This window comes from Portunus trituberculatus, chromosome 21 (assembly GCF_017591435.1).
Source record: "Portunus trituberculatus isolate SZX2019 chromosome 21, ASM1759143v1, whole genome shotgun sequence".
NCBI lineage: Eukaryota > Metazoa > Arthropoda > Malacostraca > Decapoda > Portunidae > Portunus > Portunus trituberculatus.
Genome location: NC_059275.1, coordinates 17087499 through 17105392, shown reverse-complemented (window position 1 = coordinate 17105392; position 17894 = coordinate 17087499). Strand labels below are relative to the sequence as shown.

Here is a 17894-nt window from a genome sequence, read left to right as displayed (position 1 = left end):
CTGAGGGAATTGCGAGTCGGCTAATTTCTGTGGTTATCCATGTCAAAAGGAAATTTTCTTCAAGAGTTGAATTTTTCCTCTTGCTCTTCCTCCTCCTCCCCTCCCCCCTCACAACACTACGTCTCATTGCATTTTTTTTACATTATTATTATTATTTTTTTTTCTATAGAAGGTTCATCTTCTCTGTAACGTCTTCTTATCCTCCTCCACCTCCACCTTCTCCTCGCAAGGCTTACATCTCCTTTCCCCACCTTCCTCCTGTGCATGGGTTGCCCTTTATCACTTTACAGTTCACCATGCATGAGTTTGGCTCACAAGAAGAATCTCACCTCTACCTAGTATATAAAGTATCTACTCATGTTTCGTTTGCTTTTGAGCTGCCTTTCATTTGCAGTAGCCTACATACACGATAATATGCTATTAATTTTCATTAACATTGTAGTCTTTTTTATATTTTTGTCATGCTGTACGTCTTTCTAGCCACTGGATGGCATTGCATAATGCACTGTAAACTGATGCATGTGCTCTGCAACTTGCTTAATTACCTCGTACCAAATCATACGGGAATAAGACTTTTTTCGTATCCAATATCCATATCCTTTAATTTGAGTTGACATATTGGTCCATATAGGTAAAAGTAAGGGTACGTAGGACTGGAGCCCTTGGTACATAAAGATTCCTACTGTTCATTCTTCATTAAAAATTAAGGGGCTCAGTGCATCTATTGTTTCAGATAACAATGAAGAATGAGCAGCTATTACGTGATTTGCTCCGTTTCAGAGGAAGTTAGTTATGTGCACTTAGGAATCTGTGTGAGATAAGCTAGACCTTGGCACATATCACAAGTACCATTGAGGACGAGAGCGGCATGTAAAACATGAAAAATATGTCAACTTACACACATGATGTACAAAAGTTGAAAGACAAGAAGAGAAAACGCACCAGCCTCAATGACAGATTAATACACACGTTAACCTGAGGCCTGCAATACAGCCTGTTATAGAACACACACACACACACACACACACACACACACACACACACACAGCACCTAAAAAAAATCAATAATAGAAAAATCAGCTGAAATAAACTATTTTAAGATCCAGTCATACGTATTACGCACATAGCTGAAATATAACGCTACAAATTGATTATTGACTAAGTAGTATTAAGCAGAAGGAAAAAATTAATGTAAAATACGAAGAAAACTTATGATGAGAGATATATATGCCAAAGTGATAAAAGGAGGAAGAGAAGGAGGAGCCTTGGAAAGATGCGAGCTGGGTTGCGCTGTTGATAGAAAGGAAACATTTCACAGAGTTTATCGTATTTTCTTTGTGTTTTGGTTCAGTCTGCGCTACCTAGAATGACTGATGAACGTGTTACACTCAGCTGGCCTCGGTTGTAGCAGATGGTGGCAGCCTGGCTATACCTCATGAGAACTGTTTCATTAGGGGAAAGGTAAGAACTACGTAGGAATAAGAGATGTTGACTGAGGTTGGCCCCTTGCTGTACCTTCCCAAGGCTCAGCAGGTGATCAGCTAAACAGTCTCCCTTCCACGCACACAAAGGACGGAAAGGTTTGATATTTCTGAATAATTGGTACTTTTTTGTGATTATGTAGTTAATTTTAGTCCATTATAAGTGTGTATTATTTTTGGACAAAAACATTACATGCTTTTTAAGTTGTCATCTACACAGTGAAAGATTCATCTGTAAAAGTAGTGAAATGAGTTGATTTAAACCTTTCCCAACTCTGGGATGAGAATGTTAATGTTATTTCAATATTCTCCCAAGGAATGAGAAGACTTCGATATTACAAATTTTGTGATTATGAAATTAACCTTACGCTAATGATTTTAAGACTGGTTATTCATTCCTGTGCAAAGAAACACCAAGGTTGTTGAAATGATGACCTACACAGTGAAGGATTCAACAATGAAATAAACTTCCATGGTTTGATGAGCTATCACTCACCAGTCATTGTTAATCAGTCCTTCTGTAAGTCATTATCAGCATTTTTTGTGTTTTATCTACAGTCTTCTTTCACTTTCACTAAAACTAACACTACAGGAGTAGTGAGTGGCCGTGATTGTGCTGTGTTGCTCCCTCCTGCTGCCATGGACCCACGTGTGACAGTCAACTTTGTGTGCCAGCGATGCCTCAACCCTATTCAACTGGAACCGGCCTTCTCACACCTCAATGAACACACCTTGGCTGAGCTGGCATGTGAGTTATGACTGTCTTTCTATCTATGTACCAGGCTAACAATCCTGTGTGGGGCAGCTCATACGAAACACATTCATACAAGTCATTCGCTCTCTTAGCCATCAGCACCTGTTGGAAAGGAAGTTGTGACTCGTTAACTTAGCATGTAATCATTGTCATTGTAAACTTGGATATGAAAACGAAGCCTTTAGCTCCACCCACTTGACCTTTCCCACCTGGTCCATGCCCTGTCCCTTCTCACAATCATAACGTCACTGCATAATCTTCCTCTCCTGTGTGTGTGTGTGTGTGTCTATGTATATATGTGTGTTGCCTTGTCTTTCATGATACAGATTGTGATGTAATATGAATGTGTGTGTGCGTGTGCTGCCTTGTCTTTCATGGTACAGATTGCTTTGTGATGAGATTAAGTGTAATAAGTAATTTACATTTTTCAAATTACACACAATTTGGGGATTTGAGATCAACTGTATGTTATGACAGTTTTCATATACAGTTCTTTCAAATTTTTATAAGGTAAATTTTTTTCTTTTTTCTTTTTCCTTTAGATACAAATTCCTCATTTATCAATAAGTAGAAAATACTAAGTCATCCATAATTTTGAATACTCATAAACTGTTACTCATGCGTATTTATCAGTAAAAAAGAAAAAATAGAGGAAAATTCTCTACTTTTTTTTCCCAGTGCCCATTTACTGTGGTGAGGAGGTGGAGTTTGACCCATCAGAGATAGATAAGCTGGTGCCTCCCCTGCAACTGACAGACTCTGGTCCACACCACCATGGCTTCACACTGGTTGGGGAGTCTGGGGACACAGAGAAGACTCAGCCCCTTAAGGTGAATAAAGTGCCATTTAGTCTGGATCTCTATTCTTATATGCAAGAACAGGTATTAACATGATAAAGCATAGTAAAACCCTTAAAACCACCATTGTTTTAGGTTTCTAGGTCAACTTGAATATTTGAGTCACAGAAAGAAGTGGATGTATTGCAGAAGACAGCATGATTGCTAACCCAGCCATGTCCTTGTGCCATACATACCATGGGATGTGGTTTTAGGAGTGGGTCGAGTGGTAAGCATCCACACTATGGGGGAGGCTGCCCAACACAATGCTGTATTGCTTGCTAGCCAGTAACAGCTTGACCCATACTCAAAAATGCTTTGCTCTCTCACCATGACTATTTTCAAAAGTTGTAGCGATGATTATCCAGGTTCTTAAGAGTGTTTCTCCTCCAAGTAATGTAGAAATCTATTACTCTGTTACTAGAACCATCAAAACACCCTAAAAAAACATGTTACTTCAACTAAAGCCTCTTGAGAGTGGTGGTGGGACACAGGCACAGTAATATTTCAGAATATAGTCATGCAGTGCATCATGAAGCACAGTATGGATGCATTGTAACAGCAATGCTGTACATTATCTTTCAGGTAGCAACAGGCCTGTTTGATCTGGTTAGCTCCAACAGTGACCTTGACCATCCCCTGTGTGAGGAGTGTACTGATGCCCTGCTTGACCTGATGGACACTACACTGTCCCGTACCCAGACACAGGCCCAGCTTTGCCACCAGCTTTTTGCCTCCCTCAACGACATGCCTGAAACAGATGTCTCTGCCCTGGAGAACGAGCTGGAAAATGTGAGTCGTGAGTGATGCGAATGTATGGGTTTCATTTGCCCTGGGATGTTCGATATGAGAAAATTAAATAACACATTAGTTTCTGATATTTCTACTTGGAAAGATTTAATCTAAGACTGCTTCATAGATTATTTTCCCTGCAGCTGGAGATGGAGGAGAAGCGGCTGGTGGAGGAACTGGCCGAGGTAGAGAAAGAACAAAAGGCAGCGGAGAAGGTGCTGAAGAGGCATGAGGAAGAAAAGAAACGTCTGGAGGAGGAAGAGGAAAGGTACTGGAGAGAGTATTGCACCCACAAGTCTCAGCTTACTGCTATGGAAGATGAGAATCGGAGGTAAGGAGTCAACTTGTCTAATCAAGAACTAGCAGAACATTTTGTGCTCTGGTCATAGTAAGATGTAACTAACAGTACCACTTATGCTTTCCTTCTTCTACAGCCTGAAGAACCAGATGAAGTACACACAGGGTCAGCTGGAACGACTGAAGAAAACTAACATCTTCAATACAACCTTCCACATCTGGCACTCAGGACACTTTGGCACCATCAACAACCTGCGGCTTGGTCGGCTGCCCACCGTCACCGTCACTTGGCAGGAGATCAATGCTGCGTGGGGCCAGACTGTGCTGCTCTTGGCCTCCCTTGCCCGGAAGATTGGACTCAAGTTCTCCAAGTACAGATTGGTACCCTTTGGTAATCATTCTTACATTGAGGTAAGCAATTATAAGCTTCAGTGTTCTTACTTATTATCACAAACTAATTCTGCTCTTGTGTCCAGTGGTGATTGCTATATTTATGACATTGTAAGTGAGGCCAAAATAGAAGAATATTGTAACAAACACTCAACATTGGTAGAACACTTGATTTTTCCAAAAACTTCCATTCTTGACACATGAATCAAGAAGTTTTACCTTCTGTGCATATAATTTTTGTTTGCAATAGTTCTGTCATTCTTGTTTTTATCAACACTATCATCTACTGTATTTGTTCCTCCTTACATTGAGGAGTGATCTTGTCTTCCCTCAACAGGTGGTGGGAGAGAACAAGGAATTACCTTTGTATGGATCGGGTGGATTCAAGTTCTTGTGGGATACCAAATTTGATGCTGGGATGTCTGCCTTCCTGGAGTGTCAGGCAGAGTTTCAGCAACATGTAGAGGCTCAGGGACCACAGAAAGGCTGCTTCTGTTTTCCTTATCGCATTAACAAGAACTTTATTGAGGACAACTCTAATAACTCTTTCTCTATCAAGTAAGTAAGCCAACGTAGCTCCGCTGGCTAATTGGTCTGTCTTCAATTATATTATTGTTGCATTTCATTGTATCACTACACTTAGCAGCACTGTGGATGTGTGAAGGTGGTAAAAGATGGATCTCTACCACATTGGCATGCTATAAAATGCAACTTTGAAGTTTAAAATTTTATTCATTATAAATATGTATTATGTATTCAGCTATTGCTCCCTAAGAAGGAAAATTTTCACATGCTATATATTTCTGTATTGTCCAGTGTATGACTATTGCCTAAGGAATGTGATATTGGTTTTACAGAATGCAGTTCAACAGTGAGGAGCAGTGGACTAAGGCACTCAAGTTCCTGCTGACAAACTTGAAATGGGGAGTCACTTGGGCCTCCACCTTGTTCTCAGGCACCCCTGGGGACACAAGCTAGGGGTGAAACTAGTCACCTTTCCTCACCACCCTGTGCTGGGACACTGTCCATGGCAAACACACAAACCTGATCTTTTCTAACATAAAAAGACAAGTATACACAAGTTTCTGCACTGGCAGACAGTACTTGAAGCTGGTTTTAGTACTGATGTATGCATCTGTATCTTAGTATGGATAGTGCATGGAAAACAGTCCCTCCTGAAGACTGCAGCTTCACCATAGACTGCAGTGACTCATAAGAACACAATGATGACAGCAATATATTCTACATTTATGCAGTTACATTATTTATGGAGTGTCAAAGCAATTTTTCCTTTATAAAATGTGTGTGTGTGTGTCTGTGTGTGTGTGTGTGTTAGGATCCACTACAGAACAAATTTTATGCTAAAATAAGTTGACAGTGATTGGATTTCATGAATAAATAATTTTTCAGCTGCCCTGTATACCTGCATATCACATGAAACATCACAAGTGTCCCTGTTGGTGTGAGTGTTCCCAACAATATAGATTCTCCTCAGATGCACAGAAATTTATTGTGCTGCTGTCAGATGAAAAAAGAGGGTTTTATTTGCTTTGAGGAGGATGCCATTATTTTCATACTATTGAACAACTGTTTAAGTAAACCAAAGTGAATGTGCTGTCTACTAAAACTTGTGCTTGATATACTGTGATTTATATAACATATTTGTGATTATGAAATAGATTAATCTATAAAGTTTTGCGACAAAACTTTCCTTCACCTACACAAAAAACATTGTGGCTTGTGAGCATTTTTGTTTACATAATATTGATCATTAGTATTGTGTTAGAGAGAGAGAGAGAGAGAGAGAGAGAGAGAGAGAGAGAGAGAGAGAGAGAGAGAGAGAGAGAGAGAGAGAGAGATAATGATGATGTTTGTGTCAATCATTACATACTATATTTGTTTGGCTGCATCTGGTGGCAGTCAGTTGACTGGACTGGACCCAGGGAAAAGAGATAGGCCTATCATGATGCAATAAGTATAAGCCACATCTGCTACTGGGCTGTGGTAAAAACTAGATATCATTACACAACTGTGGTAAAAACTAGATATCATTACACAAAAGACTCTCATTAAAAAGTTAATATCTGTCCTAGATACAAGTAACATAAGAAAACATCACTTGGCCAACTCTAGGAAGATGTCTTGGCACATGTCAGTATAGGATTACAATTTTAATATTTGTATTTCAGGTGCTCCTAACTTTAAGAGCTGTCATGATGACATGGAAGTACAGACACAAACATTTCCTCTTTCTGGTCTGCACATCAATATCAGATGTGTTTTACTAGAGCCAGTTAAAAGTAGTTGAGATAAGATGCCAAAATAATTGATATAGTGGCTCTATAAATAAGAATACACATAATCACATTATTCTGCAGTAAAAGATAAACATCAGGTAACAGGATGCAGAAACTGATGTGGCATCCAGCACAAAATGGATGTCAGACTTAAGATAATGCAAAACACTCCAAGTGTTCAGCAATCAACAACCAGTCACCTAAATATATTCCACAGGTAATGGATAATTTTACAAGATACATATTCTGTACACAAGGATTGACATTACTTATAAAACATTACCCTATGTCACTCTACATAATAGTACCTTGGGTACTTGAGTGTTTAGTAAAGCTGCACAGTGAAGACTAAAATCATGTTCTTTATAAGACAAGAACTTTCTTTGAGAATCTTATTAAGTATTCACAAACGAAGAGTCTTTAAGAGAAAATATCCTAATTGTAGCAATAAACTCTGGTCACTCAGTACAAATACATATTCATCTGATAGTAACACCTTAATTTACACATGGATGACTCTTAAAGGCCATTATATCTGGATATAAAACTCACCATATCAAAATATAACTAACTCACAAATGATGTAAAATACATGACTACTAAATATACCATTAGCATATACTCATGATTAGACAATTTGATTAAAAATTACACACATTCCATCAATGTTTTCCTAACTAAAAGGAATATAATTATGATCTACTTACAGTAGACTCATAAGAAGTGCAGCACATCACTGAGTCACACAGCCACATGTAATACTTGTGCAGTCTAAAGCATCTATACGGCACACAACCTTACCTACCGTCCAGGTCATTCTTCACCCATATACTTACTGGCACCAACTCACTAACCAGACACCTCTTGAATCAAAACCTTGGAAGCAAAAGCCAGGAGGATTCCAAATGCTGCAGTAGTGATGGTAGAATAGGAGAGGGTGAATCCATACACTGTTATCTGCAGTGGTGGTGAGTTCTGCAGCACAAATATCATTTGCAGTCTTTCCTCCAGTGGACAGATGAACTACAAAGAAAGAAATGGAAAACAAAGCTTTTTAATCTTTATGGAAATTTTAAAGGTATTAATAATTGTCTAGAGGTAATAAAAAGATCACATTAAAATCTACATAGTACATATCTACAAAGAGAGGAACAATATATATATATATATATATATATATATATATATATATATATATATATATATATATATATATATATATATATATACACAGTATACCTTAATTAGACAAGAAGAAATAGGGGTACAAGAACTAAAGTAAGAGCAAATAAATAATGAAAAAAACACAGCCACAGCTATAAGAGTGCAACTGAGGCCTTTTTCATGATGAACAGACACATACAGACATACACACACACCTTCAAGACACGCAGGCCTTCCTGATTGACTTCAGCATATGCTGACGCCAGGAGAGGAAGGAGAGCCAATGGAAGGAAGAGGTTGGCCATGTCAATGAGAGTGGGTTCATAGTTAAGCCATATGATGAGATTCATACCCAGCCACAACACCACGAGTGACAGCACAGACATCATCCATCGCTGCAGTGCCATTGATGACATTCTGAGCCGTGTCTGAGGCAAGACAACAGTGAACATGTTCAGTATAAAGGAAGAGTGCATTTATTGCCAATGTCACAGAAATAAACAGAACATCACATACATACCAGCAACAGTTTGTTGAGCCAAGAGTTCCTGACAGACCGACAGTCTTGTTAATCATCACTTCAACTTTGCTTTTCCCAATTATCAAAAACAAAAGGTTTCTAATACTTCGTCTCTAGTTGGTTCAGTTACCCACCTGTATTTTCCAGAACCTGAAGAGGATTTCTGAGTTGCTCATGACTGTCAGTGGTCTAACTTGTGGGACTTCTGAGGGTGGTGGAAAACTGCCACTTGAACTCATCTACACAGGGAAAAGAAAGAAAGAGTAAATACATAAAATAGAATAAGATAAAATAAACAAATAAATGATAAAAACAAATCAGTAAGTAAAATAAATAAAACTCATTTTTATACCTAACTAAAACAAGGAGGAACATTCAATAAAGCCTCAATTGCATCTTTCATGATATTCCGATCCATACCAGGTGATACTGCACGTAAGGCAAGACAGAGACAGACCAAGTGCTCAGTTCAAAGGATGAAAATCAATCATAACTGTCACTCTGCACCAAGTAAATGACAATGTGGTTGAGTTGCCACCTTGCTAGTCTGGAGTGGCTCAGAGTGGAAGGACTGGGTGCTGGCGGTGGGTGTGATGCTGGCCATGGATGAGACGGATGCTTGGGCTGCCTCTGGTTCTCCTCTTGGGTCACTGAATTCAACATTCCCACGGTTTCTCTGTGAAGGAAAAATGTCTTGTAAACAGAAATATACATGTGTTATCAAAGCCTTGTCTGAAGAATTCATATGTATGTAGAGAAATGCAAGGATATATTGAATGATTTACAATTCATTTTTGTATCTTTTTCTTAATTCCAAAGAACTATTACTGATATCTGTGATACAAACAACTATTATCACTACTATTTCTACTGCTAATGCTATTACTACTGCTGTCAATATAACAATGGTTTCTGCTGCTATAATTCCTCTTAACAACAACTACCATTAGCTATCATTACTGCTATTACAACTACTTCTTATCCTATCTTCTAGTACAACAACTACAATTTTCTATCATTACTGTTACTAGAACAACTTCTCATCATGCCCCCATAGGGAGGCGATGGCATAGTGGATAAGGTGGTGAGCATGGGATCGGGCAGACGTCTACGCGTAGGTTCGAATCCCACCACGTACAGCCTTAAAACACTTTGCCATTTGTCGAGTGGTTTAAAGTTACCTACATATCACCATGATACCCAGGTTCTAGGTGGTTACACTCAAGATGAGCTTGGGCGGTGATATGGGCCCTAATATGGGTACCACTATAAATAAAATTGCCTGCGCCACTAATGGGCGGAAGCTGAACAGCGCTTCCCATACACTCTTCAAGTGTGCCTACAGGCGCTATAGGCCTTACTGTAAAAAAATAAATAAATAAATAAAAAATAACACACACTAAAGAGATGAAGGCTTAAATTGCATACCTGCCTGGGCATCATGATGGATGATGCAGTATCCATGTCACCACCTCCCTGCTCACCCAGCTCCTCCAAGTAGTCCTCATCCACCCAAGTGTACTCTGACAGAGAAAAAAGACAGCATTACTTTATGGTCAGAACTTTCACACAGAACACACTACCAGAAGCAACTGTCTATCAGGGAATGAAGAGTCACCCATGGAATCAACGTGAAGGGCTACCAACCTTCCAGCACAGGTCTCTCTGATGTGAAGCTCTGTGCCTGCCCCATGAACCTGGCTTCATAGATCCGTGCATCCTTCTCAAGTGTCTTCATGAATCTTCGAATTCCTGAAATGACAGATCATATAAATGTGAGGCGAGTCGGATGCACTGATCTCCATTAAGAATGTAGTCATAAATATGTCAGTGGAGTTATCAAAGTTCTTATTAGCAAAAGAACTACACAAATTAAATTTTCAACATTATAGAGAGAAAGATTAAACCCAAGAAGCAATGCATCATGATTAAAGAACAAAAATAAATACACATATAAATGTAGTTCAATAAAAGCTGAAACAGAGACCTTACAGCAAGAGCAGATTCTAGGATTGCTAGTTATATTGCACATGTCTTATGCTTTACCTATCTAGCTTATGAAGGAAAACAGTGAGCTCCTACCTATGACGTGGGTGCGGCATGTGGACACGAGCACGAAGGCGACGAGGTAGTTCCACAACACAGCAAATATAGAGTACACCACTCGGAATATGTAGCGGGCTTTGCAAACAATCACCTCCACACCAACTGAGAACAACATAAGGATAAGATTAAGGAGGAAACAAAACCACAAGATAAAGTAAATCATCTTAGTTATTTGGTTATTTCTTTCCTTTTTGTGTGAGAACAACATAAGGATAAGATTAAGGAGGAAGCAAAACCACAAGATAAAGTAAATCATCTTAGTTATTTGGTTATTTCTTTCCTTTTTGTGTGATTTTCATTTTACATAATTGCAACAACACTGCTTTATAAACTTAACAAAACACAGGCATGTTTGTTAGTTCACAGTCAAGAGGGTAAAGTGAGCCTTCACTCTCTTGGTGCTGTATTAACTTCACTGTCTGTTTGAAGGAATATCACCAATACAAATGCATCCACTTGTTCTTACAAGCATACGCACATCAAGTTCCCTGAACCTTCCTGCTTTGTGTGGGATAAAAGAGAGAGAGAGAGAGAGAGAGAGAGAGAGAGAGAGAGAGAGAGAGAGAGAGAGAGAGAGAGAGAGAGAGAGAGAGAGAGAGAGAGAGAGAGAGAGAGAGAGAGAGAGAGAGAGAGAGAGAGAGAGAGAGAGAGAGAGAGAGAGAGAGAGAGAGAGAGAGAGAGAATTATAATGCCAAGTAGACTAAATGCAGAATAACATCATAGTGAGACATTCCTTAGTTGAGGCACATAAGATAACTACTCATTACTGTAATAGATGAGGCAAGCAACATAACAACCTTGAAGCTTCAAAATTTTGTAAAGATCCATTATCTTGCAGAGGAAATAAATCTTTGTTGTAAATTTACACAAAAGTTTTGTCATACAACTCAGACCACAAAGTCATGCATGTCACAGCAATAAAACAAGGCAGAGCTTGTGACGGTCTGTCTAAGATTGTGATTGTCAGTGTCGTTGAGCTTTACAAAAGTAATGATAATAAAACAAACACTGTATATGCTAGAATGTAAAACAAAAATATGCTTTCATGCTAAGATAAAAATAAGTGAAAAAAAAAAAAAAAAAAAGTAAACAAATAATACATTATAGAAAATAAACAAGTGACACAAACACTTAGCATCTCAACAAGGAGCTAACTGTTGGGTATAAATCTTTCTATATACATACATCTTTTGATTCAAGCTCCATCCCCTTTCTTCTGAGCCTTGTCACTGGAAATGTTTGCACAAAATTATTTACCAGCATGACAATGAAATGCACATGATGCAGTCGTTATATGCACAATGAGAGTGGCTGACTGGCTGGCCTAAACTGTCTGCATGATCATTCCCATCTGAAATCATCACACACACACATACACACACACGCACGCACACACACACACACACACACACACACACACACACACACACACACACACACACACACACACACACACGGCCCGGTAGCTTAGTGGTTAGAGCGCTGGCTTCACAAGCCAGAGGACCGGGGTTCGATTCCCCAGCCGGGTGGAGATATTTGGGTGTCTCCCCTTTCACGTGTGGCCCCTGTTCACCTAGCAGTGAGTAGGTACGGGATGTAAATTGAGGAATTGTGACCTTGTTGTCCCGGTGTGTGGTGTGTGCCTGGTCTCAGGCCTATCCCAAGATCGGAAATAATGAGCTCTGAGCTCGTTCCGTAGGGTAACATCTGGCTGTCTCGTCAGAGACTGCAGCAGATCAAACAGTGAATCACACACACACACACACACACACACGCCACAGCATCAAGCCCTTCCCTCACTGGTGAGTGGTGGAAGACAGCCCAAGTTCCTTACCTGTGTGGCAAGTTTCGTCCATGAAGTCTTGGAAAGCATTGATGTCATTGAAGATTGCGATGAGCAGCATGAGAGTGAAGAGCACCACCGAGGCATTCAACTTGAGGATGGTCTTGGAATGCAGACGAAGCATGTCCAGAAACTTCTTGTGACTGAATAATCTGGTACCAGTGAAGAAATGTAAGCAACCTCTTTTGCCATCAGAGAAAGTGTAAAATGCTCAAAACAAGTTATTGTATGCAGAACAATACTCAAAAACTGTATGTATTAGTCACAATAGTTTGACTTTGCAACACCCTTCTTTGTTGTCTCTTTCTTATATTTGTACCTTATTCTACTTTATATTTGTGCGTGTTTTTTTTTTTTTTTTTGCCCCCTCTCTATGTCCACAATAAACAAATATGGCTTTATTCTTAACATTTCCAGTCATAAACAATTGAGACAGGACATCACCAATCTAACCAACCAATAACTCTCAGTCTGACACTCACTTGTATGCCAGCTTGTTGGCGTACAAACCCAGAGCACCCCACAGCAAGGTGTAGAAGATGCTGACACTACCATCAATGACTGTTGTCTTGGTGTAGTCACTGGCAATGTCAAACCCTGTGAACCACCAGTTGGTGAGGAAGAAACCTGTAGGTGGGCAAAACAAATTATGTGAGATTTTCTTCCTTCCATTAAAATGTTATACTATAATGGAATGATGATACTGACTGGTTCAAGCTCACTGAATTATATATAAAATGATAAAGAGGCTGAGCAACTAGTGTATGTCACTCATGAAGCTTGTTTATTTGTGGTTATGCTGGTACTGTGTGTTGTGATCATGATGCAACAGCTCAGCCTGGAGAAGATGACTCTTGTTTTACACACACGAAACTGATAAAATCCAATCAGCTTCTGCCTTTTTTTCAAAATAATTAGTGTCCATCCATATGAATACTCCTCACCTAAGGCACTTGCAAAGGTGAGGGTGTACAGCACAGTGGCCAAGATGGGTTTGTCATTAGGGTGAAGCTTGATGCCCAGACTCTTAGCAATGATAAGCCATAGCCAGTAGGGGAGCCGCCTAGACTGCTGCACACTTCTAGTGTCGAAGGGAGGAGGTCCTGGAGCTGTTCCCTGCAGCTCTTCACGGGCTGTCACCTGTGCAATACAAGTGAAATTTTTGCTTTATGTCAGTAGGTATAAAGGTATAAGGAATTCATGGATTTTTTTTAGAGATATATCAATGTGATCATGCTCCTAAAAACTAAAAAAAACATTTTTCATTGTGTCTACAAACGTCTAGGACAGTGCAAGGGACTGAAGACTCAAAATCAAAAGGTGAAGAAAATTATAGCCAGCAGACTGAGTCATACACTACATTTTCCTCCCACATAGTGATGACTGTCAATGGCTCATTAGACTGTGATGCCTGGTTCTGATTCCCTTGTCTCTTCATTATGGTTCATAAGGACTCATTTCAGCAATATGTGCTGGCCTGACCCCCTCACCTGAAAGGCAGTATTGTCAGTTCTGTAGTACTCAAGTGAAGCCAGGGAGGCTGACCGTGACCGAGACATGACGTCTTGTATGTCAGATCTGTTGCAAGGAAGTAGAGATATGTAGTACATCTTAAGTATTCCTGTTCTAATGATATTTTCCTGCCTAAAATGGAAATTAAAAGTTTGTAGCCTGCATGAGGAAAACAACTAATTATGCATACTTCTGTGTCAGCACCATTGTATGCGTGTCACCAACACCTTCATCAAGTCTACTGAATCTTCATCCTGCACACTGCTGAACGTGTCTGTGTCTTATCCTGTGTCTAACGTGCAATATTAAGTCAAGCTGGCCCAGCCTTCAGTCATCAACACACAACACTGGGGGCTCAAGTGTCTTCATGAGCTGTGTTGAATGTTATGACCTTGAGCAGGGTGTAAGATTTCATGTAAACACTTATCAATTTCATGCTATATTACTTCTTTAGTCACAGCTAGTGGTTACTGAGTGCCAACCTTATCAAATCCTTTCCACTTCTGTCCTACCTTTTCACAACCAATGGACACAACTGGTCTATTAGGAACAACTTACATGAAGCCGTCCGCTGCATCATGATTAATTGAATGGTAGGAATTTGCTCTTCTAGTTTCTCCTGATCCCCACAGCTCCCCGTCAGTCACTCCCTCATCTCTAAACCCTTCATCAGGAGTCAACACAATATCACTTTTCCTGTCACAGCTGATACTGCTGTCTGGCCATGAGTCAGACATCCAACTCTGGCATGTAGACTTGGATGAGGAGCAAGAGGAAGAGCAGGAGGAGAAAGACCCATGACTGACTTTCCTGACATTCATGGACTCCTGAAGGTTCTGTGTCTTCAAGCCTCCCTCTGTAGATTCCAATGTGAATCCAGAAAAAGATGCTTTTTCTTCCATGGTTGCCTCCAGTGAGGTAGAGTCAGGCAGTGGGGTGCTGCTCTTACTCATGGCTACAGACTGCCCAAACTTCCTCCACAATGCTCTCTAAGTGCTGATCAAGCAATGGCGTTCTGTGGCTCTTCATGACATGGCTGGGATGCAAAAGGAATGTGGAGAATTGCTGCATGATACATGCCAGCAGCAACCATATTTCCAGATCTTAGCAAATGTTCCTCTCTGTTGCTCCACTCTGTGTTAACTTAAGTTAGGTCAGCCTGACCACACCATCCATCAAAACTCTTGCCACCACAACACTCTGACAACTGACAACTGCACATGTGCTAATCTGCTTTACTATTGTCAAGTTATCTCCTTATCGTCAACATTATCTGCCTTATCTTTTATAGTTGTCACACAAACATCCTATGACATGCACATTTTTTGTACTACTTTGCCACTAAGAAATTTTTTACTACAATACAATATTCATCCTGTCCTGTATCACTGTTGTTCTTATCTGATCAAAGCGAAATCTTCATATTTCGTTAAAGACTACTTGTCAACTGCATTATCATAGTCAAGGGTGGATTTCACTTTCTCCACTTCACATAGGAAAAATAACCAAGGTCCTGATAATTGAGTATACAGAAAACATCGAGCTCATTACAAGAGGCCATCCATTCACCAGTTCAGGAGCTACGGTGATAATGTTCCAGCATGGACGGTTAGTGTGATTCACCTGTCTCGTTGTTCAGGTGAGTATAGTGTGTAACATGCCATTATTGGAGAGAGAGAGAGAGAGAGAGAGAGAGAGAGAGAGAGAGAGAGAGAGAGAGAGAGAGAGAGAGAGAGAGAGAGAGAGAGAGAGAGAGAGAGAGAGACTACTCTTGTCTACCAGGCATAGTTCAACATAATGCAGTACCAACAGAGTTCATAACATACAAGTACAGTTTTCCTTCCATTACATCACAAAGCTATAGAAAAATATGATTGATAATGCAGAGAAATTGTTCTACAAAGTTAAACCATAACAATGGACAGGTAGAGAACTAACCACTGAGAAGACACTGAACACACACACACAACTGTGGTGGTGGGTGGGCAGTCAAGGGTGATTGATTACTCTACACCTGATTACACAATCATTAAGGTGTGACTGTGTGCGATAAAAGTGGGTCTCAATGATTACTGGAGTTCACATGGTGTTAACTGGTTTAGTTGGCCTTGTCTATCTCCACACCACTGTTCTGAGGTAAGACACACCCTAGTAGATAAATGAACAGTTAAAAAGCATTAATTACTGTTTTATTAGCTCCAACACTGCAATGATACAAACCAGGCAAACACTAAACACCACTGCTGAGGAAGGCAAGTCAAGCAGACAAGCAAACATATGAGTTAACAGAGAAAGTCTTTACAAGGAAACATTACAGATAAGGAAAGGTAAGCACTCCACCTTAACCCTTCCATCCCAGAGGTGTGTCTTGTCACCTGTCACCTCACACCTGTGCCATTGCTAAGCTAGACACGTCAGGTAAACATGCAGACACACTACAGTCCTCCACAGTGCAAGTCCTGCCAGGGGGAAGCAACAGGCAAGCACTCCACCTTGGCCCTTTCTCTCTCTCTGTCTCCTTTACAGGTAAGTGCCAGCATGACAACACTACAGGTAAGCACAGCACTCCACCTTAAACCTTCCATCTCGCCACAGTGCAAGGTGATGACAGGTTACCACTCCACCTTAACCCTTTCATCCCGCAGGTGTGTCTCGCCGCTCCTGTCACCTGTCACCTTACCATCCTCGCTCCTCCTGCCCTCCTACCTCGCCCCCTCCTCACCTCCACGTGCTCCTGTCCCAATTGTATGTACGCCTATACTTGCACGGCTCCTCAAGGTCACACTAGCAGCATTATTACTGGAAAATTGACGCATCTGGGTTTGTTTACATGGTGTGTGTGCGTACGTGTGTGGCGGTGAGTAGCGGGCGCACCTCACTTTTGTAACAGCGCCGCCCGAGTCCCGCTGCCCGCCTGCCACACTGAATTGAAACTTGCATTAATTGTTGTATAAGTATGCATTTGCAGAAGGGAAGAGCGTCAGGACAGCCTCCATCCTACACTAATATGAAGTAGATGTGACTACAGTTAAACTTGCTAAAAAAAGATAAGTACATGAATAAACAAACAAAATAAAATAAAGATGACTTCATAAGGTATTAGAAGCGTTACACTCATATATAGACAGCTACATTGAAAATGCAATGCTGCTACACACACACACACACACACACACACACATGAATTAAGATAGTTGTTCAAGTTTATCTGTAAAAATCGAGTGCCTTGTGTTGGTTACCCCTTTTATTTTTTTTTCTAGTGGGAGAAGGGGGTCGGGGGCGGGGAGTGGTTGTGAAGGTTTGGGGGGAGGAGAGAGAGTCATGGTATGTGTGCATGTCTGTAAGAATAGTGGTATTAAATGAACAACACATTAGCTGCGGCAGGCCACGGTTTTTTAGGTCCTACATTCTTCGACAGACAACAGCACAAGACAGCGTGAAGACAGCGATGCAGTGTGAGGCCATCTGGCTCAACACACAATGGCCGACAGACACCCCGGTACACCACATACCCGTGCCTTGTGCCTCGTGACAGTGTGTTCGGTGGAGTGACGTGAGCTCTTCTCACAAGGCACGATATGTTGAAGCTGTGCCCGATTATTTGATGTAGACTTGGCCCGTTCACCAACAAAGTGCTGATAAGGAGCAGCGGTTGTCGTCATAGTAGTAGTAGTAAGAACTTAAGAACATATATGGAAAGAGTGAATCTGCAAGAGGCTGTCAGGCCTACACGCGGCAGTCCCTGTATGAGAAAAGCTACTTAGTTCCATCTATCATCCCCATCCATAAATGTATCTAATCTTCTTTAGTAGTAGCAGCAGTAATAGTAGTAGCCGTTTAGCAAAGATTGGAAACTGACTGGCAAGAAAGAAAAGAAGATAAACGAAAGTATAAAAAAAGGG

At 40.5% G+C, this 17894-nt stretch overlaps 2 protein-coding genes across 5 annotated transcripts; one reads left to right on the top strand and one right to left on the bottom strand.

Moving 5' to 3' along the window:
* The first annotated feature begins 1029 nt into the window (after positions 1–1029).
* On the top strand, positions 1030–6248 carry LOC123507186 (beclin-1-like protein). Of its 2 annotated transcripts, none has more exons than XM_045259871.1 (8): positions 1030–1461; positions 2074–2229; positions 2914–3065; positions 3657–3863; positions 4007–4194; positions 4298–4571; positions 4888–5108; positions 5408–6248. In XM_045259871.1, exons 2-8 carry the CDS (start codon positions 2121–2123, stop codon positions 5526–5528), a joined length of 1272 nt encoding a protein of 423 aa, XP_045115806.1. In that variant the 5' UTR covers positions 1030–1461; positions 2074–2120; the 3' UTR covers positions 5529–6248. The 2 variants fall into 2 exon arrangements, with proteins under 2 accessions (XP_045115806.1, XP_045115807.1); XM_045259872.1 differs by having other exon boundaries at positions 1252–1580.
* On the bottom strand, positions 5263–16947 carry LOC123507183. Of its 3 annotated transcripts, none has more exons than XM_045259868.1 (12): positions 16823–16947; positions 13971–14058; positions 13425–13620; positions 12963–13107; positions 12472–12632; positions 10614–10739; positions 10179–10283; positions 9960–10054; positions 9070–9207; positions 8666–8770; positions 8227–8439; positions 5263–7870 (listed from the first exon to the last, which is right to left on the bottom strand). In XM_045259868.1, the coding sequence occupies exons 1-12, from the start codon at positions 16930–16932 to the stop codon at positions 7697–7699; spliced, it is 1656 nt and encodes a 551-aa protein (XP_045115803.1). In that variant the 5' UTR covers positions 16933–16947; the 3' UTR covers positions 5263–7696. The 3 variants fall into 3 exon arrangements, with proteins under 3 accessions (XP_045115803.1, XP_045115804.1, XP_045115802.1); XM_045259869.1 differs by having other exon boundaries at positions 16715–16852; XM_045259867.1 differs by lacking the exon at positions 16823–16947 and adding an exon at positions 14551–15596.
* Between the last annotated feature and the right edge of the window lie 947 nt (positions 16948–17894).